The sequence below is a fragment of the Plectropomus leopardus genome, chromosome 5, assembly GCF_008729295.1.
Source record: "Plectropomus leopardus isolate mb chromosome 5, YSFRI_Pleo_2.0, whole genome shotgun sequence".
Taxonomy (NCBI): domain Eukaryota; kingdom Metazoa; phylum Chordata; class Actinopteri; order Perciformes; family Serranidae; genus Plectropomus; species Plectropomus leopardus.
In genome coordinates this window covers 15,833,714-15,860,345 of record NC_056467.1, presented here as the reverse complement: position 1 = coordinate 15,860,345, position 26,632 = coordinate 15,833,714, and the positions used below count along the sequence as shown (strand labels likewise).

Here is a 26,632-nt window from a genome sequence, read left to right as displayed (position 1 = left end):
TTTTTTTCATTATTTCCAGTCTTCAACTCTAGCAGCAGTATTTTAATTGGCTGCAGTGAAAATTTAAATATTGATTTTATGTCAATAATACACAGAAATAGTCCTTACATAGTACATACATAATTTTCATTTCTTGAGGTTCTTGCTTTATCTTCTTGAGTCAACGCCACCTGGTTGTCTTGTCACTATACATTAAGTTTAATTTCTCTTTTAATCGGTATAAATTTGTACAGTTGCAGTCACAGACTCTTTTTCCACCTGACTACACTCAAATTTTGAGTATAATTCATTTGCCATAAAAGAGACAAAATGCACATCCCAATATCTACAGTCAGTTAATGACAGACTTTTGTGTTTATAGGGCTGGCCCCTGCTTTGTTGTGGTCCAGCTAAAAGCAGACAGCTCTTTCCTTTCTGTTTAACAGTTTCACCACAACCTTTCCAATTGCATCCGCTGATTATGATACAGCGGCATCACAATTAGTATAATGCCACAGTTACAGTGACATTGACAGAAATCTACCAAGAGCAATGCTTGTTTGAAAATAGTGTTTTCCATGAAGACACCCATAATTGTTTTATCAACAGTTGGAGGCGGCACAAAATTTTAATGACAAAGCCAACTCATAGTTCTCTGTGCAGAAAAAAACTGCTAATAGAGAGTCTGACATTCTTTTAGACAGATAGACAAACAGGTAGTTGAAAGTACATTCACGAATTGTGGTGAGAAGTCACATGGATATTATAGAGTAGATGAAATTTGTCAAAATCCTGAAAATTTCTTCCTGAATGAACAGTCTAACACTACCAGGTTTTACAGCAACCAGTGAGGTGGCAGCATAAAGAGCAACTTCAGTGACCAGAGGGTGAGCCGCGTTCTTTTTGTCGCCCGTAGACTCAGAGAATGGCATCACACCTGGTGCCACAAGCTTCCTGGTGTCCAAGATGAACTCTGTGCTGGAGGATGGCTATGGCTCCCTGGCTGGCCTCATCCCTGGCCTGGAGTTAATGGCCCTGTATGTAGCTGCTGCCATGCATGACTATGACCATCCGGGAAGAACCAACGCATTTTTAGTAGCTACCAGTGCACCACAGGTAAATGTGCATGCATGTGCAGAAGTATAAACTTTTAGAAGAAGCTCAGCAGTTGAGATGTTATTATGATATTAAGAGGGAGTCAACCTGTCACAGAAGTCCATTCATTTGAACTGAAATATTTTTGCTGAATGTCAATGTGATCATCCTATATGTGGAAAAAACATGACGTCCATGATGGCAAAAAATTACAGTAAAATGAATATGCAAAAGTGTGGTAGCATGCCATACAACAGTCATGCTTAGAGACCTAACTTACACATGCAATCTGTGCTAGTTGGAACCCCAAAAGTATACAGAAACTTTAGGGTAATATGCCACAAAGTGTAAGTCTTAATATTTCACCACAGCTTAAAATTATCACTGCCAACAAACAACCCAGAGACCAATAACCCTAACCACAAACCACCAAGACAGCAATTCCCAATCAATGCCAAAGCTGCTATGGCAAACACACTGAAGCTTAAATCGTCAATACCAAGATTAAATTTTAATTTCATCTTCTCCTCTTGGTCCTCCACTGCAGGCTCTTCTGTACAATGATCGTTCAGTCTTGGAAAATCACCATGCAGCTTCGGCATGGAACCTCTTCATGTCTCAACCTGAGTATAACTTCCTGTCTAATCTTGAACATGTGGAGTTCAAGCGCTTTCGCTTCCTAGTCATTGAAGCCATCCTGGCCACTGACCTCAAAAAGCACTTTGACTTCCTTGCAGAGTTTAATGCAAAGGTAAAAGACAGAAGTGACAATCCATCTTCCATTTGTAATTATTGTCATTGTTATCTTTTCTCAGCTTCTTCTGTTCTGCTGAGTTTTCTAAAGTTGTTCTAAACTGAAGCGGTCAACCAGTGAGTGGAGGAATCTTTACAATCCATAGGTTTGGTTTTGCTTTTGTTACACAAACATTCCTGTTCACATCTCCCCAGGTGGGTGATGACGGGGTGTCTGGTATTGATTGGACCAACGAAAACGATCGATTGCTGGTGTGTCAGATGTGCATCAAGCTGGCTGATGTCAATGGACCGCTGAAGTGTAAAGAGCTGCACCTGCAATGGACAGAGGGGATCGTCAACGAGTTCTACGAACAAGTATGCTCTCACTTTCTAAGTTATATGTAAGTGGAAGTGGACAGATGTGTGCGCTGTCAAGGACAATAAGTGCTGAATAATATTCATTGATAAAAATGTGCAAACAAAACAATTTTGTACAACATTAAGTGCACTTGTACTGTTATAAGCAATGTTAGTTAAACATATATACCTCTATACCTCTCTTAAGTTTGCAAATGTCAGCTAACAGTAGCCACCATGAGCTATTGGTCATACCAGACCAAGTAAGGCTCGAGAAAAAAAACTCAAAGTGTACAGAACTGAATGAGGGTGCATTTTATTTCTTATGAATTCAACATTTTATTTGTTAGAGAGAGAATGTGTTCCAATAACAGACACAAACCATAGTCAGTCTTTTGAAACATCAGTCTTTATCCACTCCGTTGGCATGCAGGTTGCAGTAACCTTGGTCATCACTGTTAGAAAAAAGATCAATCAGCTGCTACTTACAGTTTTCAGGTGATTTGCACAGCTTTGGCATATCTGGCACTCGACTCTTTAGTTTTTATGTGCGAATTTGGAAACTATTTCAGGTTTTTTCATGTTTTTTTTAACATCTTGTTAGAATGCAGTCAAACTACCAGTATCAGTAGTGCTGAACTGCTGGTGCCGGACGTTAGACGACAGCAAGTCGGATTCACAAAACTATTACTAAGTATAAATGTCCTTGTCTGAACGAATAATAATTCATGTTGATGCATAATAAATAATGTTAAATTGTTATTTCTTTAAGAGGAACACCACCTAAATGAAGCATCAGCTTTTCAACATGCAGCACTCACACCCACAATTTCTTAAGGAACTGCAGTCTCTAGTTCCAATATATTATTTCCATGGCCGAGGAAAGTTCAATCAATGTTTGTGAACATGAGCTACTCTCTCTCAAAGCCAGAAACCAGAGAGGCAAATCTCAAACTTGTTATGTCAGTAAGTATAATGTCTGGAGCTGCTCCATAGACAATGAATGAGAGACTAATTTTGTTGATCCACAGGGTGTTTTTTCTCTTTTTGTTTCCCCAAATTAGCTTTATGTTACTGTAGTGTTCTCAGTTCTGAAACAGAAAATGTCCCCATTTACCCTGGGTGCTCTTAGTGTCATCTATAACATCTTTCCCAATTCATAGTCAGTGGAGCAGCTCCAGACTTTATACCCTATGACATCACATATGCGGGCTTTAGCACTCTAGTTTGGGTTTTTCATGTTTACTAAAATATTTGAATGGTCTTAGACCATAAATAAATAAATGGCAGTGATAAAAGCTTCAAAGCATTTGGATCAGCCCTAATAAAGTTGTAACTATAATGTTCTATTGCTCCCAAGAGGCAAGACATCTTTTTGCTCACTTCCTCCTCAACGAGGGCAGGGTCAACATAGCAGCTCCTCTGCAGATGATTGTGATTTACTTTCTCGCTCAAGGACACTTCAGCGAGTGTTTTGTATGTGCAACAGGATGTTCCTTCTGAATGGATATAGAATAGTGAAGAGACTGCTAAAGCTTACTAGCTCTTTGTTGGACACTGTAATAGATGGACACCTGGAAACAAATCCTTCAGTTAGTGCTGAGCAAGTCTATAGAGATAAAATGTGATTAGCCAGGGACATACATTATGATCATTTACATTGTACGGGCATGTTGTTAGCAGAAAGGCACCAATGTGAGACTTTTAGGGACTAATATTTACCCTCCTCCAAATCTTTTTTTTTTGTACACTGATGTAAGGAAAGCGTGGAGTTAGAGAGAGCGAATGAGAGACAGATGGAGTGCGTATTTTTTTCTCTTCAGAGGGGAGACAGATGACCCAAATGAGTCATCCTTGATAGTGCTCATTTACAATCATAGAGCCACACGGTCACACACACATATCCATGTGTATATTTATTATATATATGACACACACACATGTATTCACATCATGCTCTGCGTGTACCACTTTAGTATTCAAGACATATCAGTTTCTGGTTATGATAAACATATCATGACATATATTAGGGGGGGCAATGGTCCCCTCCGTAATTCCTACCCCTCACCCCCCTACTTTCGACACCTTGCTCAGGCAATGCCCCTCTTTGAATTTGGCCCCTTGTTTAGATGTACAGGTTTGTGATTGCATCTTGCATGGTACTGTGGTAGTTCCCGATTGTAATTGGTGTCACCAAGATAGGATTTAAATAAAATTAAAGATGACGTGTGCCTTATCTCAGTAAGTTTTCAGGTTTCATTCATAAAAGCATTGATCAATGAATTATTTTCTTTTTAATTAATTCAGCTTCCTATGTTTTTTGGTTTTTCACTAGCAATTTTCCCATATGTTGTATTTTGTAAACAATACTATGAATATGCAGTCCAGTCATAAACAGGAAGGACCATTTTTTGTACAATTTCAAATGCATTTTTTGTATGTCTGCAGTGGGTTAAATTTGCGCTTCCTCTACTTTAGTCTCTACTGATTTTGAGACAGTTTGCAAAGTTTCCATTTAAACATCTCAAGTATTATTCAGTAGACTGAAGACACTTGGATTCATTTCAACTGTTTTTTGTTTTGGGTTGGAGCTGTACAAATATGGGGCAATGGAGAAAAATGTTGTTTCTCTTGAAGCCTATACTTAAGAAATATAATGTATTTTTGTATGTTCCATTTACCAGCACATTGGTTTTTCATCAGTTCTGTGCATCTCATATACTTGCCATTTTTTGTACCCTTCTAGGGCGACGAGGAAGCGAGTCTGGGCCTTCCAATCAGCCCATTCATGGACCGGTCTGCCCCGCAGCTCGCTAAACTACAGGAGTCGTTCATCACTCACATAGTGGGACCTCTGTGCTCCTCCTACAACTCTGCTGCTCTTATGCCAGGCTGCTGGGTTGACCTGCCTGAGGGAGAGGCGGAGTCAGAAGAGACAAAGGAGGGACGAGACACAGAGGAGGAAGACGAGGATACAGCGGATGAGGAAGTATCAACAAGTTCTGACACAGCCCGTATGTCAACCTCTTAAAGGTCCAGTGTGTAGGATTTAGGGGGATATATTGCCAGAAATAGAAAAGGATTTAAGTGTATTGTCTTCAGTGTATAATCACCTGAAAATAGGAATTGTTGTATTTTTATTACCTCAGAATGAGCCATTTATATAGGAGCAGTTCCTTGTCCACTGAGTGTGCAATGTTGCACCACCATATTTCTACAGTAGCCCAGAGTTAACAAATTAAACACTGTCTCTGCAAAGGGCCATTCATGTTTTCACTTTTGGAGCTGTAGATATCAGCCCCTTTATGATGTGAGCATCATTAAAAAACACTGATTTAACCTTTTTAACCTGCAACTACTTAATTTAGTGTTTTCACTGGTCTAAATCACTGGGTCTGCTTTGGAGAGGAGACCTCTGTGGATAATTTGGCTCCAGGTAAAAACCTCTTAAACATCTGGGTCTTCAGTTATTGGGAAAAAAGGAGAGCGTATGTATGCAGATGCTGGGCGAGTGGCCTGTCTGCAACAAGCTGAATAGTGTTGAGGAAACTCTGGTTTGGTTTGTAATGTGAAACTGCTTTACTTAGTGTTTCTACCAGTTTTAATCACCTGGTCTGATTGTTTTGGAAAGGAAGAGACTGTGGATTATTCAGTTTCCGGTAGACACATCCTTAAAAATGAACCCTGAAGGAATTGTAACCGGGAAAATTGTCAGATGGTTGTAATCTGCGATCTTCACCACTAGATGGCACTAAATCCCCCTTAATCTTACACACCGCTCTTTTTAATAATAAATTAAGATTGTGATTGTGATGGTTTTTGAGGTTGAGATTCACAAAAGGAAATCAGTCACTGGGCTGAGTCAGCGACAAGTATAGATTTAGGGCTTGGTTAATTTAAAAAAAGGAACAGGCTCAGGTTTTTACATGTAGGTTTTTGTACGTGTAAGACTAACAAGATATATCAGCCGGGTTTCCTTAATTTTGGACAATCAGTTTACCTTTTTCAACCTGTTTGCACTCTTGATGCTAAACTGAGTTAACCATATGTTGGCTGTAGCTTCATATCTAATGTACAGACATGTACTTAGTAAGAAAGCAAGGTCATGGCCAAATTTCCCAGGATTATGTCTAACTGTTGACTTTGTGTTCGACAGAGCGGCAACAAACCAAAAACGTGAGCAGGAGGAAAGTGTTCTGCCAGATCACACAGCATATTCTAGAAAACCATGAAATGTGGAAAAGAATAATTGCCGCAGAAGCCCAGGAGGAGGCTCAGAAAGAGGACCCGAACTGCATTAGCAGCCCCGCCGATCCAATCACAGCCATTAACGAGGAAGAGGAGGAGCAAGCAAGCAAAGAGGAAGAGTCGACTGATGGCCTTGATGAAAGGGAAGAGGTGCCGGCTATAGAGGAAGAAGAAATCCTTCCACAATCAGAGACTTCAGGGGAAAATGAAGAGGAACCAGAGTGATGTAATGACCTTTGCCCTCCTCTTAAACCAGGAACATTGTCTAAACATGTTTGTTTCTTTCCTAACTAAACTCTTGATATGGTAGCCAGCACATCACTTCGACACAACACTGTAGAAGATGTTTTGGGTTATATGTGCCTAACGAAAACTGGGTGTGAGGACGGCGATGATGGATGCCCACTTCATCTGAGACAGATGAGATGAGCAAATGATGAAGTGACTGAGGAGTAGAACATGAAGAAGAGAATGATTGGGACTGTACTCATTTTTGCTGTAGCGTTTTTTTTAGCCTGGATCTGCTCCCTTGCCCTCACCCGGGCTGCCCAACCTGCATTACAGGCCAACCACGCTGATTCACAGATTCACTCCACCAGTGACTAACACACTGTCATGACCCCTCCTCCACCTTTCCTCTTGCTCCCATGCTACCAGCACACTGTGGAGCCAGTAGTTGAGGATGTGCAACAAGCCCCTTTATGCTTGAAGACAATGTGATGAAAGCCAGGGAAAAAGCTGTGTCCACTGAGGCTCAACAGGTGGATTTTGGAGGGAGACGGGGAAAAAAAAGGGACAGTTGTAGTGCATTGTGTATTCAGACATACACCCACACAGGCTACACACACACACATACACACACACACACAGTGCTAGTTTAGAAACACGTTACATACACATAGGAAGTCTAACAAAGAACCCTGTTGCTCTAAAAGCTTTATTCTCACTCAAGGAAAAACATACAAAACAAGGCCACACAACTCAGGAACGCAGAAACCTGTAGAGAAAAAAAATTCAATAGGACCCGCAGTTTCCTCATCCTTGCCACTGCATCAAGATTTTCTTTCTCAGCTGTCTTCAGCGTTATTGATTTACTGACGTCCACTGAAACATGGTAAGGTAATCGATCACAGTATACTGTATTTCACAATTCAATTTAATTTTGTGTGCTCTTTCAGTGTCAGCCTCCTTACACAACAGCACAACAGCAGATAACTCTGATAATCACACTAAAACTAACCAGACACAAAACTAGCTTCGAAAGTGTGTTTTGCCACTTCCCAACTTGTTTTCTCTAGTGTAATGTGCTCACTTATGACAAGAATTCTTTCTTCTTTGCAGAATCATTTAAAGCCTGGTATGTAGGCCAAATATCTCAGAAAGTAAAGTAATCCAGTAAGCCATAGTGGCCCAAGCCAGAGCTGACTCACAGCTCTCAAATCACCCAAGAGGATTTACATTAATAAGAAATTTAAAAAAAGCAACCTGTGGAGCCTTTTGCCATCCAGGAGGCGCTGCGTACCCACAACAAACTATCTGCAAGTCTCAATCAGATCCAAATCATTAATTTATTACTTTTTTGCACCAACATGGAAAGAAAGTTATGTGGAAAAAATGATATAAACCATTTCTGAGTAATGGAATCCATGGACTTAAAAACAGAGAAAAAGACATTCAGCTGCATAAATGTATAATGATATTAATATATGATGTTAATAATTTCTTAAGTAAAGTAAAATTTTGGAATAACGGAGTGCAAACCTCATAGTCGCAAATGCTGCTGGGGTTGGGTATCATTTGAATTTATCAACTCCACCTATCAATTCCAAAATGGTTAAAAAAAAAAAACATCCACAAAGTAAATAGTATTTACTAAACACTAATCCATTACACCGTCCATCTTTCACACCGTTGTGATGTGAGCCATGCATGCTAGCTCATATCTAAAGAGATGGACAAACTGTTACTCTAGCAGACAGCTGCGTATGTCCTTGCAATTATGTAGCCTTTGTTTGCAATAATAAAGTGTTATTGCATTCAAGAACCTAAAAGCAGAACCAAAATTCTATAGTTTTTGGGGCATTCTTGGCATCTTGGATTCAGATCTAATTTAGAACCAAATTTTGGTTCCCAACCGTAAATGCTGCTGTCTGGAATCTTCTGTGACAGGGATTTTTTTTTTATCTACAGGCAAGGAAATCAAAATATTTTGTATATGTAGTCATTCCTCAATAAGAGCAAATAAAAAAGAGATGTTTGAATTTTACACAACGCAAATGAGAAAAGAAAAGAAAGAAAAATGTGCTTTGACAAAACCTGTCATGGACAATGACGTCTGCGTTCTCTATAGTTTTCTTTTTAAAGCAGCATACTGTTGCCAACGTGCAATAGTAAGAGGAAGTTCCACTGAAATCTGATAGATCATCAGGCCTCTGGATTTTTTTTCTCCATTTGTACTCGTTACTGATAACATAGCTTAACAGGTCATGTCTGTGCTCTCCTTTGATGTCCTCAGAGATTCAGATTGGCGATGAGTATGAAGGTGATGTTAACACGGAGAGCAGCCTTAGTAATGAGACTTAGTAATGAAAATGGAAGGAGGAGAGGGAGAAGTTGACTTGTAGGTGCTTGTGAAGGGCCAGACTCAGATGTTTTTCACATTTAAGTAGATTCCTCTGGATGTAACCCTTTGAAGATGAGCCAGTTTAGTCAGATTCAACATCGTGTGATAATCTATATCTCCAAAGTCTGGAAAATATATTACAGGGATACATGGTACAGTGCATCAGAAAAGCAATTGGGACCCAAATCCAGAGAATAAGGATGCTTTTTCTTAATTTACCAATCTGTAACAAGTGTGTCAAAATTAAAAAGGGAACAGTGGTCCATTTTAATACAATTGAAAGACATTCTTGGATTTTAACAGCAGCTGCCTGAAACTTAAGGCTGGCGAGGTGGGGATAAACCAGAGTATAGAGTGTGATTATAGCTAGTGCCGCTGGTGGTGTCAGAGGCATTGTGCTGTAATTTGCCTTTAGCTCGATTGCAGGTATAGACAATATATTACAGTTGAAAAATTCCATAGTGATTAGCCAAGGTGCACATGAGCAAAACTGGGATTTGTGAAGTCTCTGGTGGCCGATCACTCCGATCACTTCTGAAGAAAAAAACTTTACACTTTAGGAGAAACTAAGCAATCTATTTAACAGCCTTGTTTGCAGACACTGTCTGCGTTTTTATTGGCTTAACTTGCCCTCCTGTGACCCGATGTCTTAACTCAATTAGAGTTTTGCTAATGGTAATGCTGTCTAAATCCTCAGCTGTATCCATTGCACTATTGTCAAAACACCCATTGTGCAAGGGAGAGCTAAACTGTGCAACGTAATTCCCTTAACTGCTTGCCCCTTGTACTTACAAAAGGGTGCAGTGGTTGAGCTTGTATAAATAAGAAAGCCTGTGCTAACCAAAGCCTGAGCTTATTGTTCGTTTTTTAGTTGAGAGGAACGCCAAGGTAAGTTTATTTGTAAGCACCATTCAACACAAGTGCTTTTACGTAAGACATAAAAGACATCAGGAAAAAAAAACAAAACAAGGCAATATAACATATTTACATATGATTTAAAAGACTAAAATTAAATAGAAGATAAAATAAATAAAATGAAAGTAGCAAACAGAAAAGTCTTCAGCCCTGATTTCAAATAACCACAATTGGAGCAGTTTCTATTACTTTTTTTCTAGATATGTGGTGCATAAAAACTGAATGCTGCTTCTTGAAATTTATTTTTAACTCTGGAAACTGTATGCAGACCTGTCCTAGACCATCTAGACATGTCTGAATGGTTCATAATGACGCAGATGATCAGAAGTTTATTTGGCCATGAAACATGCTGTGCTTTGTAAACAGTAGTATTTTAAAGTCAATTCTTTTACATACTGAAAGCCAGTGCAAAAGTCTTCGCACTAAACTGATGTGATCTCTCCTGGTCTGGCTGAAGGCTTAGCATTGACTTTTCAAGAGACCTTTAGTGACAATGTCAGAGTAGTCAAGCCAACTGAAGACAGACCTCTTTCCAAATCCTGCTGAGACACGCATAGTTAAATTCATGATGTATCCTAGTTCCCCTAATGTGGAACGCCCAGATTTCTGGATTTGTTTGTGGTTTCAGGAATTTTACAGTAACTACCGGTACTTCAGATATTCAAAGAATGAGCTTGTATTCTGAAAACTCAGTTGGATTTCTCTTAACAAACGGTAAATGAATTAATTTAAGGTAAAATTATATCCAGTGTTGATGTGAATGAGACATGAAGCCGAAACAGAAAAAAAGGAAAAGGGATATCGGACCCCTGAAACAATGTGTGTCTAAAGCTGGTCGAAATGAGTTTTGGATGCAGGAAAAATGATTACCTCACAATTTTTTTTGAGAAACAATCATGTCTATCTCATATTGTTGAACCTGTTCTCTTTCCCCTCGTAAAACAGTTAGTCATGTAACTTGAGGAGGGAAACACTTGGCCTAATTTTCGCACCCATGTGTAACTTGATATATCATGTAGAACAGTCTTACAATAGTGTGTGATTTTCTTAGTATTTATGGGCTATAGCTAACCTGTCACCCAGAAAGCATAGTGTTATCATCAGCTGTTCCCCTGATGAAATGTTGTCTCAAGATTATGTGTTTTCTCTGCTGATTAGAGGTAACACACAACAACTTTTCCAAACAACAGAACTGTTCCAGGAATGGATGGGATTAAATAGCAAAAGAGGGGAGATTTCCTGTCACAAGTTCACAGTGTTTGCAAAAGCCCCCTAGATACTCTGCGCAGCACCTATGAATGGCTCCTAATTCTCAACTCTGATATTTTTCATATACTCATGGTGTCATCACCACTAGAATTGCAACTGTAGGAAGTATCACCCCATCATTATCCTCAGTTATATTTTAAAACACTACGAATTACTTTCAGCTACAAGACAAGCTAGAAGTTAGTACAGAAGATCAGAAAGTCTTTTCTGTGGAGACGATACAATGTCTAGTCCAGTTGCATTGATGTAAAGTAGACCCCTCAGGAAGTGCGCCAGACTTTAACAGCAATTTTCATAGTGGATAATAAGTGGAATTACAACTTCCGAGTCTGTCATGTGATGCCATTTGGCCCAAAAAGACTTTTTCCCATAGACCTACATTTGTAAAGAGACATCTGTTGATCAGAGGATTCATTTTTTGGAATGTCACAACCCTTGAAAAATGACTAATTTCACTACTGAGATTTAATCCATCCAGTATGATAACATTTGTGATGTAAGCGATGCTAGATTAAATCATTCTAGCCCCATTCAAATTAGCAGAGCGCTAAACCAGGTGTAGCCACCTTGCCTGGTGAAAGTCTCAAATGCACCTGCACTAGTGGCCCAATGAGGCAGAAGCAATGAGAACCTTTAAGGTAAACTTTTACTTGGAAGTTTACCATTTTTGCTTTCGTCCACCACTGAGCAACGTCCAGTTTAATCCATTTCTCTTCTACATCAATGGTTTAAGCTGTCTGAACTGGGCATTACTGCCCAAAAACAAATAGCAGCAGCGTATTTGTATTGTATGCAGCAAGACATGGTTTGATTTATCCCTCTCCTGGACTAAATGTCTTCCAGTAGCCTCTCCTTGCAGTGTACCTGTAGCAGTGATCTGTAAACACCAGCAGAGAAGCGACTGATCTACAAATCTGTGAATTAAGTATCCACTCTTTTGGTTAAGCATTTTTGAAGCTCTGTACAGCAAAGCTTAGCTTTCAACCCTGTTATTCTAAAAATAACCAAGACTATAAAAAAGCTCAGCAAGCCTCCAGTAAACAACAGGCACTCGAGCACACATGAATGAGCTTGAGCTCCATGCACTGTAAATACCTGAAGCACCATCCAGTATATCGATGCCTCTATTGCAGTGTAATGTGCATTGCAATGGATTTTTTTTCTCATACACCGTCCTCATACTTGTACCATACTATGCTCCATCTCTGTTTGGGAAATTGTAGACTTTCTCATACTCCCTTCACTTTATTTCTTTGTATTCTATGTGATCCGAGAATTCAAAGCTCACAAGGGATCCAGTTCAGTCAAAATAGACGCTTCCCTTCTCTGATCTCCCCTTCCAGCCCTGGCTCGCATACTGTGTACACTACAGTGCAACAATCAAAGAGACTTAATCAAAGCTGTGATATAATTAGGGGTTGCTATTTTTGTTGTGAACAATCCAAAGCTGTTTGTAGCCATTTAGGGGGGTTTGTGAGACATACAGTAAGGGAGTAGTCAACTGGTTGTTTCCTTCAGTCCTCTAAGAGCAGGTTTAAATTCTTTTTGCAATGGAATGAAAGGAGCATACCAGTGCTTTTGCATATTTTTTTTATTTTTTTTGCTTCTTTACTACAAATCATGGTTTTCATTAATATAGTATAAATATCTATTAGCACACTCCATCACAGTTAACACTTGTCTGCATTAATTTGCATTGTTATGCAGTTCGAGTGTAGATTAATTTAAGAACTCTACACTACATCACTAGTGTCAAGTGTGCTTATAGATTTTCATGTTGTAGAAAAATGAAGGAACCAATGGCTGCCTGGAAAAGCTGATTGAATACATCCAAAACTTGTGAAAAAGCAGTATTGTTTGCAATACTTGTAATGTAAACTATAGGTGGATTACTGTAGTAAAAAGGACCTAAAACATATAGGACCACTGGTATCGATCCAATTTACAGTGACTTAACACCAGTCTGAAAAGCAGTGTTTGGCTGTGTTTCACCACTGACCACACGCAGCATCACTGTCATGTTGTGGTCAGATGTTTTCTTTGTTGCACCTGTAAACACCCAACAGTGATGTCATGCTATACTGGTGTATACTTGTAGCTGTTTTCTATACACTTGAGCTTGACTTGGTTTGACTCAGTGCGTCAGCATAGTGCTGCAGGGATTAGCATCTTCTTACAACAGACTGACCTGCTTGAAGGTGTCTTAAAATGATGACAGCTTGTGCTTGTAAACCAACTGTAACGCTGCTCTGCTGGTGTTACTTTAGATAAAACCTTTTTGTATAGTATTTTAATTTTGTCTTTGTACTGCAAGAACATACACCGGATTTTGCTCCAAACAGCAAGCATGGCTTGTGTTTCATCTGCAAACCAAGTACTCGCCGTTCCATGGGGGAGGATGGATTTGATTTTCCCCAGCCAATCACTAAAGACCCATGTATCTGGCTGAGTCATGTAATTTTAAGTCCACAGTGATCCGTAGCCATGCCAACATACCTGTTTTGCAGGGGTTTAAAGAATGGAACAGAGAGGGATAAAACAAAGTACAATGTTGGTCGATATTAAGGGAACTTGAACTTGGAACCATAGTGTTTGCAATTGTCATTTTAATTCCTCATTTGTTCTCAGGCATTGCTTGACAATGCTTGACAACAGCGTGACAGAGGCATTAGTCCCGCCAATGGAGCTGATTGGCTAATTGAGTCCTCCCGCAGCACTCATTGGTAGTTTTTTTATTTAACTGACAAACCGCTGTGTCGTAACGCCAGACAAATCAGTCAACTCCAACTTGGCAATCAAAGGTACGACAAGTACATCATTGCAACAAGGTGAATAGCTTGAACCACTGGAGGTCAGCAAAAGCAAGATTTTCAGAGGGTGTTAAGTTGCTCTTTAAGTTAATTAGATTCCCCTCCTTTTGGTCCAAAGTAATAAAATAACTACCTGTTGGCTCCGTTCATCCTTAAGATATTAGATTAAAGATTCTTGGTCGCTAAGGCAGAAAGCATATGTTCTGTTTTGTTTTGGTCGAAACACGTTTGGTCATTTTGGTTGGAATCATCCTGGCCCAGTGGTGTGTAACAGGCAAATTCATTAATACAACATTTTTGTGTAAAACCTGGGCCACTTAACCAACTTAAATACAGGGTCTACAACTAAATGATCTCCAATCATCATAGCCAGTAAGTAATTTCTTTTTAATGATGATGCGAAGAAGGGGATCGCTGCACACCGGATTAACTTGTGCAAACCAAAGAAACTTTTTGAACTCTATTTTTTGTGATTTGAGCAAAATGAGCCCTAAAAGTAGCATGTTTCTTGGAACGTTTTATTTGTCAGTGTTATCCAGAACCTTGCGGAGGATGTCTGGTTCTCATGTGAAGACAGGACAGATTAAAGCAACATAAGAACTGTCCTGGCATTCATAAAACAGACAGTAGCTCATGGCGTTGTCCACATGTCTGTACTGTCTGTTGTTATGTCACTGCCGAGTCAACAGGCATCAGTAGCACTACAGTGGAGCCGACCAACTGTTCTGTTCTCAGACTGAAACCCTTGTAGTTTCTTTTGATGATTTGAAACAGAAAGAATCCTTTTTGTATTGTTTGTTGTTTCAGCCATTTTGAAAGGGGGCTCTGCTCCTGTGCCATACCATTTTCACATATATGAACATTGTTTGAATGCTGCATTCATCAGCTTTCCTTGTTTGTCTCAAAGGAAACCAAAACAAACATTTTTTTTCACCACCTTTAAGGCTGGACAAAGACTGGTATACATTTTTATTTTCCATAGCAGACACTTCACAGACTCTGTTCTTCTCTCCAGTATCTTGCACTTAACACATGTAGCAATACCTACAGGATGGGGAAATTGTGTGATTCACCAGTATTTGTTTAAGTGAAATATGACATTTTATTTCTAGATATTGTTTGACTTTGTATAAAAAATATATACTGTACAGATTCAAAAGTATATTATAACAAAAAACTTTTAGAAAAAATATTTATTTTTACTGTTTTGTAATTTAGACACAATACTGTAGCTCCTCTATTGCCAGACTTACTGGAAGTGCCTCTCGATAATGTATTACAAAGTAACTATACAATATATTGGGATTATTAGAACCTGTCACTAGCAGAGCAGTGTTGATGTTGTAATGTGAATATTGTTGAATAATAAGATTTATAAATGCTGCACGTGTCTGTATTGTTCTTTAGCTACCTCTCCAATTTTTAGTCAGACTGAACAAATTCTTGAATACCAATTTTAAAATGACTAAAATACGAGTTTTACTTCATGTGAGTTAAAGTTATTGATCATATATTTTTAGCTGGTATATATCTGCTTCACTTATGTATTAAGTACTTTTTTAAGTAGTCTTGTTGGTCCACAATTAGTCAACATGACATACAATAGCCAAGCCTAACTAATACAAAGTGCTACTCTATGCCTTTGCCCTCTTTAAGTGTGGCTCTCACCGTATGCTGATGACACTGTAATAAATAATGCTGTTAGAAGTTCATGTATTTTCTGCTTGGCTGAATCTTGTGTTTGTAATTAACCTCCTCACAGTATGTGTAATGAAAGTGTAGCCACAGCAACAGTGTTTCACACATTATTATGAGGAGGTCTGGGTATCGTTTAAAAACTTACCATGCTCTGAGTACAGATACCAACAGAGTATTTTATTCGATACCCTTTTTCCTTACTTGTTTGGCAACCATCGTGTGAGCGGATCTTGAAACGCTGAACTGCCAAATACAATGTGCTTGACTAAATTGCAGTGCGCAAGCTGATTGACCTGAAGAGATTGCATTTCACCAGAATTTACTGTGTATGGTTCCTTGTAACAGAAAAGATTGATTGATTGATTGTTACCTTAAAGGTATTGAGTATGTTATACCCATCCCTAATTTAGAGAGCGCTGAGTATCAACAAAAACACCCACTGTTGCCAACACTGAGCCTTTATGACAGTGATAACAAAGTTGTTTTCACAGGTTGAGTTTGAAAGGAGAAAGGAGTACAAGAAGCCACAAAGGATCTTTCACTGTATTTCTGATTCCGTCTAATTGGTAAGTATGTAACTTTACAGCATGGCTTCGGCATTACAGTTACACAATATTCTGTGCATTCATTTACGGTGCAAGGACCCAAATGAGCTACTTGCTTTTACCATTTTGTCTGCTTTCAACCCCATATGAGTTTTAGACAGCTTGCTTGAAAGCACTTGCTATGGCAACACCTATGGTCCCTGTTTACTTCCTGTCAGCTTTTGCATTAAACAGACATTCCAAGTGGAAATACAAAGAGACCTATCTGGAATATTTATGCTGTCAAGTTTGAAACAGTCATTAAGCATATCCATATTGGAAATTATTGACTGCAATCTCAGCACCTGGATGGCACCCATGGTGATAACTGCAGTGTTTGTGTTTGTTGACTGTTTTGGTGTGTGTAAACTGGGATTATCAGTGACTTTGCTGCTTGTGTTTTTTCCCTGCAATGTTACCACAGACACCTAATATATAATACTGCAAATGCATGGGCCTTCATTGTTGGACCATAGGCTGAGTCACCATTATGTTACCTCATTCAGTGATAGATAGTAACTTAACAGTGAAGTCTGCAATTCTTTCTTTCTCTTTAAGTATCAGAATTGATGAGAAGAACCAGCAATAGGCTATTGTCTTGTTTATTTCACACAGTCTCCCCTTGTCAAAACCTGGCGTCTACGTTACACACAGTACAAATTGACTGATGCTCAGAGATTCACGTGTGTTATACCAGTAGCTGCTAAAGTACCTTTGAACTGCTAGCCAACATAAGAAGCAGACCACAGACTTCTGGTAAACTCATGTGTTTTTTGTTTCCAAATCCATACCCCTAGATTTGTCAATACAGAATAATACAAGCTATTGCTGCCTGATGCTGAAAAATGGACAGAGGGTTGTGGGATGTGAGGATGCCTGAAATGTTTACTAAATTGTTGCAGTGACTGTCTTCTGCTTCACGTTGCTTGTCTTGATGAGCCAGTTGCACAGTTGTTTTGAGTTTTAATGTGTGCACAGACTGAGCCCTGGGGTTTGGAGCTCTTTATGTTTGTTGATAACATGTCTAAATTTACAATGACAATATCACTTCATTAATTCTTTGAGATTTTGATATTAGTGCAGAGGTCTCATAAGTGGACTGTATGTTCTGTCCAATACAGATCGAAAAATAACCCCTCTGGTAATCTTGTTTTCATATAGAAGCTGCCTTCTCTTTGAAGTGCTCCTGATCTGATTGGTTTGCCTCAGCCCTTGGAATTTACTAGTGGGTGTGTTTAAATATCAACACCAGACATCCTTTTCTTCCATTTACTGGTATGACCAAGAATATGGAATAAGTTATTGCTGGATTCATACTTTGATATCAGCATTTACTCACAGTCTCCCCATCCTGCGCCTTCTGTGCTCTCTGCTATGATCTCTCCATCTCTTCCACCACCTTTCTGTGTGCACAACTATCTCAGCACTTCACTTTCTTCCCATCATTCAGTCCTCTCTTCAGATAATCCCTGTCCTTCTTACATCTAACCTTGTGATGTCTGTGGATAATGAGCATTCATGGGAATCAAGGTCTGTGGGACAGGACAAGGGATCGCCACTTTCTTGTCACATCTGCACAGTAGAAACTATATTTTTCAATTGTCTAATGATGCAACAAATTGCAGATTGAAGTATTGTGCTTCAATGTAATCTTCGGGGTTTACAAGTGAGGATGTACAACTATAATGTACCATACATTACTACTATATCTGGTCTTGCATTTTCCAAGCCTTTCATATTTAATGGACCACATGTCACCATAGCAACACAGAACCTGCTGTGGGTCCTCACAAAACAGGCTGTCAAGAAATAGGAGCAAACCCAGGTTCACTTTTATTATTACTCTTTTCTGAAAGGGCAACTCTACAGGGCCAATCACATCGAGACGAATCGCGCCAGGCGCAACTGCTCCAAAAACACATCGGAAGCACATCTGGGAAAACAGCTGGGAGCGCCTGTGGAGCGGGGCTGTGTGCACATACTGTATGCGCATAACATAATATGTTCTATTTTACTCATCAGGAAGATTCATTTGACTTCTCACGAAGCCCCAGGCACGTGTTCTGCAGTTACTGTTTGAGTAAAAGAAGACCTAGCATTGTAAAGGTCTTCATATGTAAATACAGTCAAAATTAATTCCTTGTTCACCATTATCTTGTTGTTTCTGCCACTGCCCCAGCAACAAAACAGGAAGTACGTGGTGAGAAATAAAGCCTGCTTCCTACCTGATTTGATTGGCTGCTAAAAGTGACATTAACAACTGGTGCGCCTTGAGCGGAAAGTTGAAAATATTAAATTTTAATTTATTTAATTTTTATTTGCATTTTTATTTGTCGAGCAGCTGCAAGAGACGCGCCGCAACAGAATTGCGCTGTACCATTGGGAAACAATGGTTTTGCTGGCAACTTCTTGAGATGCGTGTGATCAACCCTTCTTTTAAAAAATCATAAACTATTATTTGGCTTTTATCATGCAGATAAAAACATGAAGTAACCGTATATCAACAACATTGTAAAAATCTGCCCTTTCCAGAACATCATGTTTTCTGCATTAGTATATTTTTTAATGGTTTTCATACATTTTTTCTTCATACATTTCTGAAGTTAATTCTGACTAGCTAAACTTCAGAAATGTAGTTATTGGTGCTAAACAGCTTTCTTAAATATAAATATTAGAACACTTGTATCAGACAAAGTCCATTAACCCCTGCTCGATGCCACTAACAGGTAACATTTCGGTTTCTAGGAATTTTCTAGAGTGTCACAGCAGCAAAGAGCTGTTAATGTTAAAAGACATAAACACTATACACCGTATGTGAAGAAATGTGTCTGTAGCTTGAGAAAATTGATCTTCATTTGCCAGTGAATAAGTGATAAAAAGAAATACATGACTTAGATGAGTTTAGTGTAATCTAGAAAGAGTCACCTACTTGTTGCATTAGTTTTTTTTGTAATGGACCCACCGACAAGCATATGGTTCTAATAAGAGTTTGAATCAGACATTCAAAAAATTCAAGCGCATGAACATGTCTGTATGCTTTTTGTAATGCGCACCATCTGATAGTTGAGAGTGCCAGTGCAATCAGACGCAGTTTGGCAACCAGATACAACATATGCTTCTGTTTCTACAGTTATTTGTCCTCCAGACGTTATCAGACTGGAGGAGATGGTATGCTGTTGTCAGGCAGAAAAATCTGTCCACACATAGCACATAGCATACCACTTAACTGAACATCATTCTTCCAAAAGTTATGAAAGAATGATGTTCATCGCTCCGATAAGTTTCCACAGTAATGCCAGAGTACTGAAGACGTTCTGCGGGGTCCTGACCCGAAACCTTATTAAGACTGTGATAAAGTGTGTGAGCCCACACTTGTCACTTTTTCTTCGTATTTTCTAACCCTGATTTCTGTTATTTATTTTTTAAAGCAGTTTTAATTCATTGAATTTTATGATAAACTGCATCACCATGCTGAGTAAATTGCATAGAAAAAAAATCAATATTTGCCAAATCAGGCCCTCATTTAAAAGTTTTTTGATAGAATTTTCCTTTTTTTTCAGTCAAATGCAGTCACTGGAACATGTGAATAAAGAAAGTGTACCCACTTGCCAGGACCGGCTCTAGCCATTTTGTTGCCCTAGTCGAGGTCCCCACACACCCTCCCCTGCCCGCGCTGGTCACAAGTAACAAGGTTTAACTGGAATATTGAGTTATAACACTTATTATGACAACATTGCAGTGTATCAGAGACACCAGGATTTACACTATAAAATTGCTGGTACTGGTGATGCTGGTGGTGTCTGCTAATCAATACTGTTACACCACATTAAGTCTTAAGTATGCATTAAGTTGTGTGTTTCATTCTACTTCATGAAAAGCTGGCACTGTACAAACTAACTTTATTTAATTTGGCTACGACCTGCATTTAGTTTGTAACAAGATTTAACAATTATATTCAGTAATAACGACAACAACAACATTGACAACAGCGGTTTCTCAGAGACCACATATAATTGGCAAAACTGCAGAGAGATGGGTAGATGGCAGATTAGAAGCAGCTGTTGGGAGCTTTTGCAAAAGTCACCAGAGTGCATCTAGACAGTTATAGAGTACATTAGCCGATTACTGCACAAGCAAAAACATGTACCTGCAGCAGACATGCAGGACAAACACCTGCTGCAGTGCATCAATTATTTCTTAGTTGTGATTATTCATTAATAAGAATAAAAAAGGATGCACCACAATTAAACAGTAACACATGCCCAACAATATGAGCAATAATTGCTGCTGGCTGCTGCTGCTGCTTATTCTCAGCATCTATTATCGCATCATTATCTCCCATCATTATCTAGCTCTGCTTGATTTGAGCTCAGATAGCTAGTATTGATGAAACGTCTTCACACAAAACGGCCTTTTTTTATGTTATAAAAGAAGACGTACCTCTGTAGCTATTTCTCTCTTTTCCTCTTCTATTCTTAGTTTCATAAATTGAGCACCTTTTATTTAAAAAAAAATAAATAAAAATTTAGACGTGGATAACTTATGACTTTATAACTTGCCTGTTGACATGTGTCAGTCAGGCTTCTCTCCCTCTCTGAGCTGAGGTGCGCATCTGTAACTCATCCCCGACTTTCACTTTCAGTGCGCAGCGCCGTCAGTGCTCACGGTGCAGGCTGGTCGGGGACAAGTCAAATAATTAGAAACAACAACAAATGAACACATAAACACACATAAAATGAACACATAAAGAGTTCATTTTCAAGAACATGAGCAAAGAGCGCTAACGGAAGCAGCAAATTATTATCTTTTTTTTGTTGTTGTTTTTTGAGCGTGACCAGCAGCGCCCCTCCTGCGTGTGGCACTCTAGGCCAGGAGTTCCCAAACTTTGCCATTTGGGGTCACTATAATATCCGACGTTTTTTGCGGGTACCTGAATGCAGCAGAATTTTTTAATCTCTAATCACTGCAAATCAAAATCGGTGTCCTTTGATACCAATCTTTTATTTTTTATTACAAAAATAACAGTTTAATAGAATATTGTTAAGGCAGAAATGACAAGGACGGTTTATAACGGAAGACACACTGAATGTAATGAATTAATAATAAAAGAGGAAAATACTTTTATAAACATTCTGCCATTTCTATCATAACAATATTTAACAGTAGGCCTTATATTAACAGTAATAATTTTAAAAAGAGGACACTGAATGTAATGAATAAAAAGGCCTAACAAAAGAGAAAAAATCTACAAGAAAAAAATGTTCACTGTTAATACTACTGTTGAAAATGACGAGATGTTTATAACCGAGGAAAGACTGATTATTATAAATAGATAAGGAAAATATATTAAGAAGTTTTTGTTTGATTTTTGTTAGTTGCCATTATAATGTAGCCTGAATAAAATTGGCCTATATGCTTATGCAATTTGGGGGTCGTTGGCATGGCAAAGTTTGGAAACCCCTGCTCTAGGCGACCGCCTCTTTCGCCTGTGCCATGAGCCGGCCCTGCCACCTGCATCATTGTAATCTGCTATTTGTCTAGAGCCACTAGATGATTTTTAAATGCTGTTTCTTTGTTTTTGTGTGTTTCCCCCTAACAGTTAAATTTTAATCTGTCACTTTTCGCTTTTTTTTGACAATATGTGGTTTCTGGCAGAGCCATTTAAGTGCACTATAAGTGTTTATTCTAATGCACTAGTTTGGCAGGGTATTTTGACTTTTTCAATAAAGTTTATTTAAAAAAAAACAACATGGCAACCAGCAGGTAGCCACGCTGGTAACAAACGACCTGGAATCACAGTAAAACGGTAAGCTTAAACATTTACAAACAGTTTAAGCGAGAAATGGGACATGCAGTAACATATTTTACGTATTTGCTCAGCACTGCTTAATTTACACTTTAATCTGAGTATTTACAGCCTCTGTTTTTACAATACAGACAATAGTAGCCTTTTTGCTTTTTGTTCACAAATTGCTAAACAGGGCACTAAAATATGCTTAAAATATGAGTTATATATACACACATATATATATATATATATATATATATATATATATATATATATATATATATATATATATATATATATATATATATATATATATATATTATATGAGTTTGAGGAGAGAGGGGGGGAATTTTGTAAGTTATTTGAGATCCCATTAGTCCCTAAAGGCTGTGGGGATAACGTGAGTCAAACTTGGCTAGTTCCTTTTGAATCTGAAATTAAATGTAACTTCTACTACTACTAGCAAATAAATTTTCAACTCCATCATATCAGATAAGCTAAAATAAAACACAACTTTATTAATCCTACAAATGGGAAATTTATACTTCACAGCAGCTCAAAAGTCAGAAGCAGAGAAAAATGCAAGAAAGTGCTTTTAGTTACCAAAAGGATAAATATTACAAAAATAATGTATATAAAACTCCCGTCTGAGTTTGTTAGTCTGATCTGTTTCAAATGACTGTATAAGTCTCCTAGGCTGAATAATATTGACAAATGCACGACGCTGTAAATGCTGTGTGATGCTAATAAAGCTCAGCTGAACTGCACAGACATTAGAGAGGGAGGGATAAAGGGAGGAGAGGGGAGAAAGGGAGAGAGGGACAGGGAGACACAGGGGCGGGAGGCAGAAAGGAGGAGGGAGAAAGGAACAGAGAGAACTGCAGATTAAAACGTTTTTTTTTTTTTGTCTGTGTAAACCTGATCTATTGAAGCCTATCTCTCCACAGAGTCAGCCCGAGAACAAGAGGCGGCGGCGCGGACAGTTTTTGAGCGCGTCTAACGCACCGTATCTCCAAGCTGCGTTTGCAGCGATGCACACCGACCAGCCGGTGATGATATCTCTCAGGAGATAAAAATCCCTAATTGATTTGGATTAATCTGCGCCAGAGTCTGCTGGAAATGAACTCTGAAGGTGCATGCCGGTCTCAGAGTATTCGTGATAAGAGTCGGCGCTTCTCCTCCTTCCCCATCCACATGAGAAGTTTGACCGGAGCTGGCTGAAGGGAGGCTACCTGTGTTTCCGACTGGCTGTTTACTCTTTGTGGCTCAAGCAACTGGACGACTGTTTCACAGGACACTGAGGTTAGTGGTGCGTTTTCTCCCATCCTAATACTCTTTGTTGGATATTGCAGCTGCATGGTTAGATGTCAGAGTACGTCTGTTTTAATGTGACCAATGAAAAATCGTTTTTTCTGTGTGTGTCTGGTATGACTTCTCACAATCTTACCTGACTGTAAGGCAACTTTCTTTGTGCCAGGCGTGATTATATTCAACTAATATCCTAAATATCTTATTTAACCCATTGAAACCTGAGCAAATTTGGCTTGAAGTTACAAGTTAAGGAATTACAAGCAATTATTCAGAAATGTTGATGATGATGAATAATATTATTATATATATTTTCCCCATATTTTTTCATTATTATTAACTTCTAATAATATCTCTCCCTCTCTTTAAAAAATGAATTTTAAGGTCATTTTCTTATTACCTTTTCCCAATTTCATGCAATTTGTGGGATATCTCTTGCCAAGTTGGTCATTGCCTTTTGTAAAGAATCCCTATCAATTTGCTTAGATATCAAAGGTTTAAATGCATGTGATAGACGTCCAAACACAGCACAAGAAAACTGATGTTGTTTCAGGTTTAAAGGGTTAAGAACAATGATTGCTCTCTTTACATTTTGAATGAAAAACTAGTTTAACTATACATATACACTATTTTATGAACTGAAATAAATCTACAAAGTGAACTGTAGTGGTTAAACAGTAAACTGACCAAGATGTGCAGGGAAATATTCTCCTCACCACACCTACTGTACCCGTAGGGCTACTGGCTCATGAGACAAACAGCAGCCTCTTCACTTCAAATCGACCAGGGGAGTTTCGTGCATGTCGGACTCCTAAAAAGTTACCTGCTTTACAGAGATATCTACCGCAAGCCTTACTTGGTGAATTCTGGCCCTTAAAAATCTAAAAATCTCTAAAGAACAACCTTTTCTTTTGTTCTCTTAATGTTAAACATCACTTTACCTCCATCTCTGTTTCTATATATTAAGTAAAATTTGCCCCTCCCCTTAAAAATGCTGCTACCTCAATTCTTAGTGACCCAAGTCTCATGTACACAAACAGTTAGTATAAAATCATAAAAAGTGGTTATTGAGGTCATTTAGCTCTCACTGACACCAGACCACAGTACCATCAGTCATCCTTGCAAATGTGTGGAAATCTTTCAAGCTGGCATCAGTAACACCTTCATGTTGACCATTTTATGTGTTGAGAGATGATTAAAATTAAGGTTGCATCTTATTTCAATCAGTTACACAAACTGGAACTGAACCTTTGCCTAACCCCAGGAATAAGCCCTAATTTAAATAAAAGGTAATCTGTTGTCTGCAGTTTAAATTGAATAGTTTCTGTTCTGTGGTCAGTGCGCTGTGGTTCAAGAGGACATGGGCTTTGAATAGTTTCACTGGTTAAACGCTTTTCAGTTTCCACTAATACTCATTACTCCATAATGACGGCGATTTCCTGGCCCATGTGTTAATTGAGTGTCTTGACCTTTGGGCAGTTAAGCATGTGGAACTTTGGACATGCACAACATTTTCATTATTTCATCAAGAAAATGAAAAATGTAATGGAAAATGAAAATGTTGTTTTTTATAAAATGGAAAGTCGTGTGAAAGAGCATGGATAGCTGTTGAACGGGTTAAGCCAGTGGCTGCTACGGTAGACTTTATCTCTAGAGTCCGGCTTTGCACCTGATAATTTTTAGTAAATTTTGCTGGTAATAGTGACATCATGAAGGTTTAGCTATGGAACGCTGTCTTTTATCAGCCTGCTAAGGATTCTGGGAGATGCTCAATCAACACCACCGGAGATATACAGAACACTGACACAATGTATGGAGATATGACAGATATTACAGTACAGTATATAAAAGACAAGTCACATGCCCTTTATATATATATATAGCATACTGATCAGTGAACAACAGTAAATATTCATACATAATACTTGCTCTATTTCACTGTTGGTTTGACCTTTCTATCATTCCACTGCCTTGAAAAACAATGCTCAAAGTTAATGTTAGGGATGAGCTGACTAATAACACTGCTTTTCTCTGACTTAAGTGAACAGCCCTCACTATTACTGTCAACATACACATTACACCGGCGGGAGCTTTTATGACATCCCATTCTATATCCATGAGCGTTAATGTGTCTGTGGGAATTTTTGCCCATTCATCCATATACACCTGTGGCAATGAGACTGAATGAAACACCTGAATTCAATGATCAAAAGATGTGGCCCAGTACTTTTGCCCATATAGTGTTTCTTGTTTGACAGTAATACTATTTAAAATAAAAACATTTCAAAACACAGTTTCAAAGTACATTACAACAAAAGCAGAACACAAATAAGAAGAGAGAAAATTAACTAATGAAACATGAACTAAGAGCCAAACGCTGGTCTATTTTTGTTTTTCTTCTCAGGTTTCAAAAACAAAACACAACTTCTCAATATCTAGAAAAAAATAATCTGTTTCAAGTCTAAGTCAAGCCTTAAGACACGAAAATCTTGTCAAAGTCAACTCTTTTATCAGTATTTGTTGTGCAAGTCTCAAATCCTCAGATTTGCCACTCAAGTAAAGTCATATGACTTGAGTCCCCCACCTTTGGTATATGGTAAAGTTACACTAAGCATCAGTGTCCTCTTGCTAGTTTTAGAGCTTGAGTAAAAACACTCACACTTTGAAGCTACGTAGACTTGTACTCATTTTTCATGTACTGCATAATTTGAGCATTTCATTAATATGAAGTAAGTGATGCTAGAACAAGTCACCCTATTAATCTGATGGCCTAGTGGCTGAAAATGCCCATATCAGTCTTTGCTGCATTGACTAAGTTTGAGACTGAATAAAGAAGTCTTTTTATGAGACATTACATAACAGTGACAGATTAAATATCATTTGAGTTACTTTACTGACACCACAGTGGGAATTAGGTAAAGCTGTTCAATTGAATATAAACATTGGTGGTTCTCAAGAAAAAGCAGTGGACTACTGCTTTATATTGGCCTACTTAAAGCGGCTGTTGGTCTAATTCCTTGAAAGTAGGTCAGCCTGTTGCGATTAGCCAGCTCTTTTGGTCTGCTCTGGTGTTCAAGACAGAAAAATCATTCAGGGAGAAATGCAAACGTGTTACATTTGGCACTAGTGGCAGTATCATCGACAGACATGGTAATGGTAGTGGGTTTGTGTTCCTCGCTGCATGGCAATTGCTAACTCAGTCCCCTTGAGCTATTCCACTCAA

At 38.6% G+C, this 26,632-nt stretch overlaps 2 protein-coding genes across 2 annotated transcripts in view; both read left to right on the top strand.

Moving 5' to 3' along the window:
* Positions 1 to 15,415, top strand: part of LOC121942965 (cGMP-inhibited 3',5'-cyclic phosphodiesterase A-like) — a 60,995-nt gene extending 45,580 nt beyond the window's left edge. The window contains exons 10-14 of the mRNA XM_042486296.1: positions 896 to 1,095; positions 1,622 to 1,825; positions 2,023 to 2,184; positions 4,913 to 5,180; positions 6,323 to 15,415. Coding sequence (XP_042342230.1) covers positions 896 to 1,095; positions 1,622 to 1,825; positions 2,023 to 2,184; positions 4,913 to 5,180; positions 6,323 to 6,639 — 1,151 coding nt within the window. The 3' untranslated portion in view covers positions 6,640 to 15,415. The remainder of the gene's footprint in view (positions 1 to 895; positions 1,096 to 1,621; positions 1,826 to 2,022; positions 2,185 to 4,912; positions 5,181 to 6,322) is intronic.
* A 7,540-nt stretch (positions 15,416 to 22,955) lies between these two features.
* LOC121943423 (solute carrier organic anion transporter family member 1C1-like) overlaps positions 22,956 to 26,632 on the top strand; it is a 34,005-nt gene continuing 30,328 nt past the window's right edge. The window contains exon 1 of the mRNA XM_042486944.1: positions 22,956 to 23,403. The gene's annotated coding sequence lies outside the window, so the exon portion shown is untranslated. The remainder of the gene's footprint in view (positions 23,404 to 26,632) is intronic.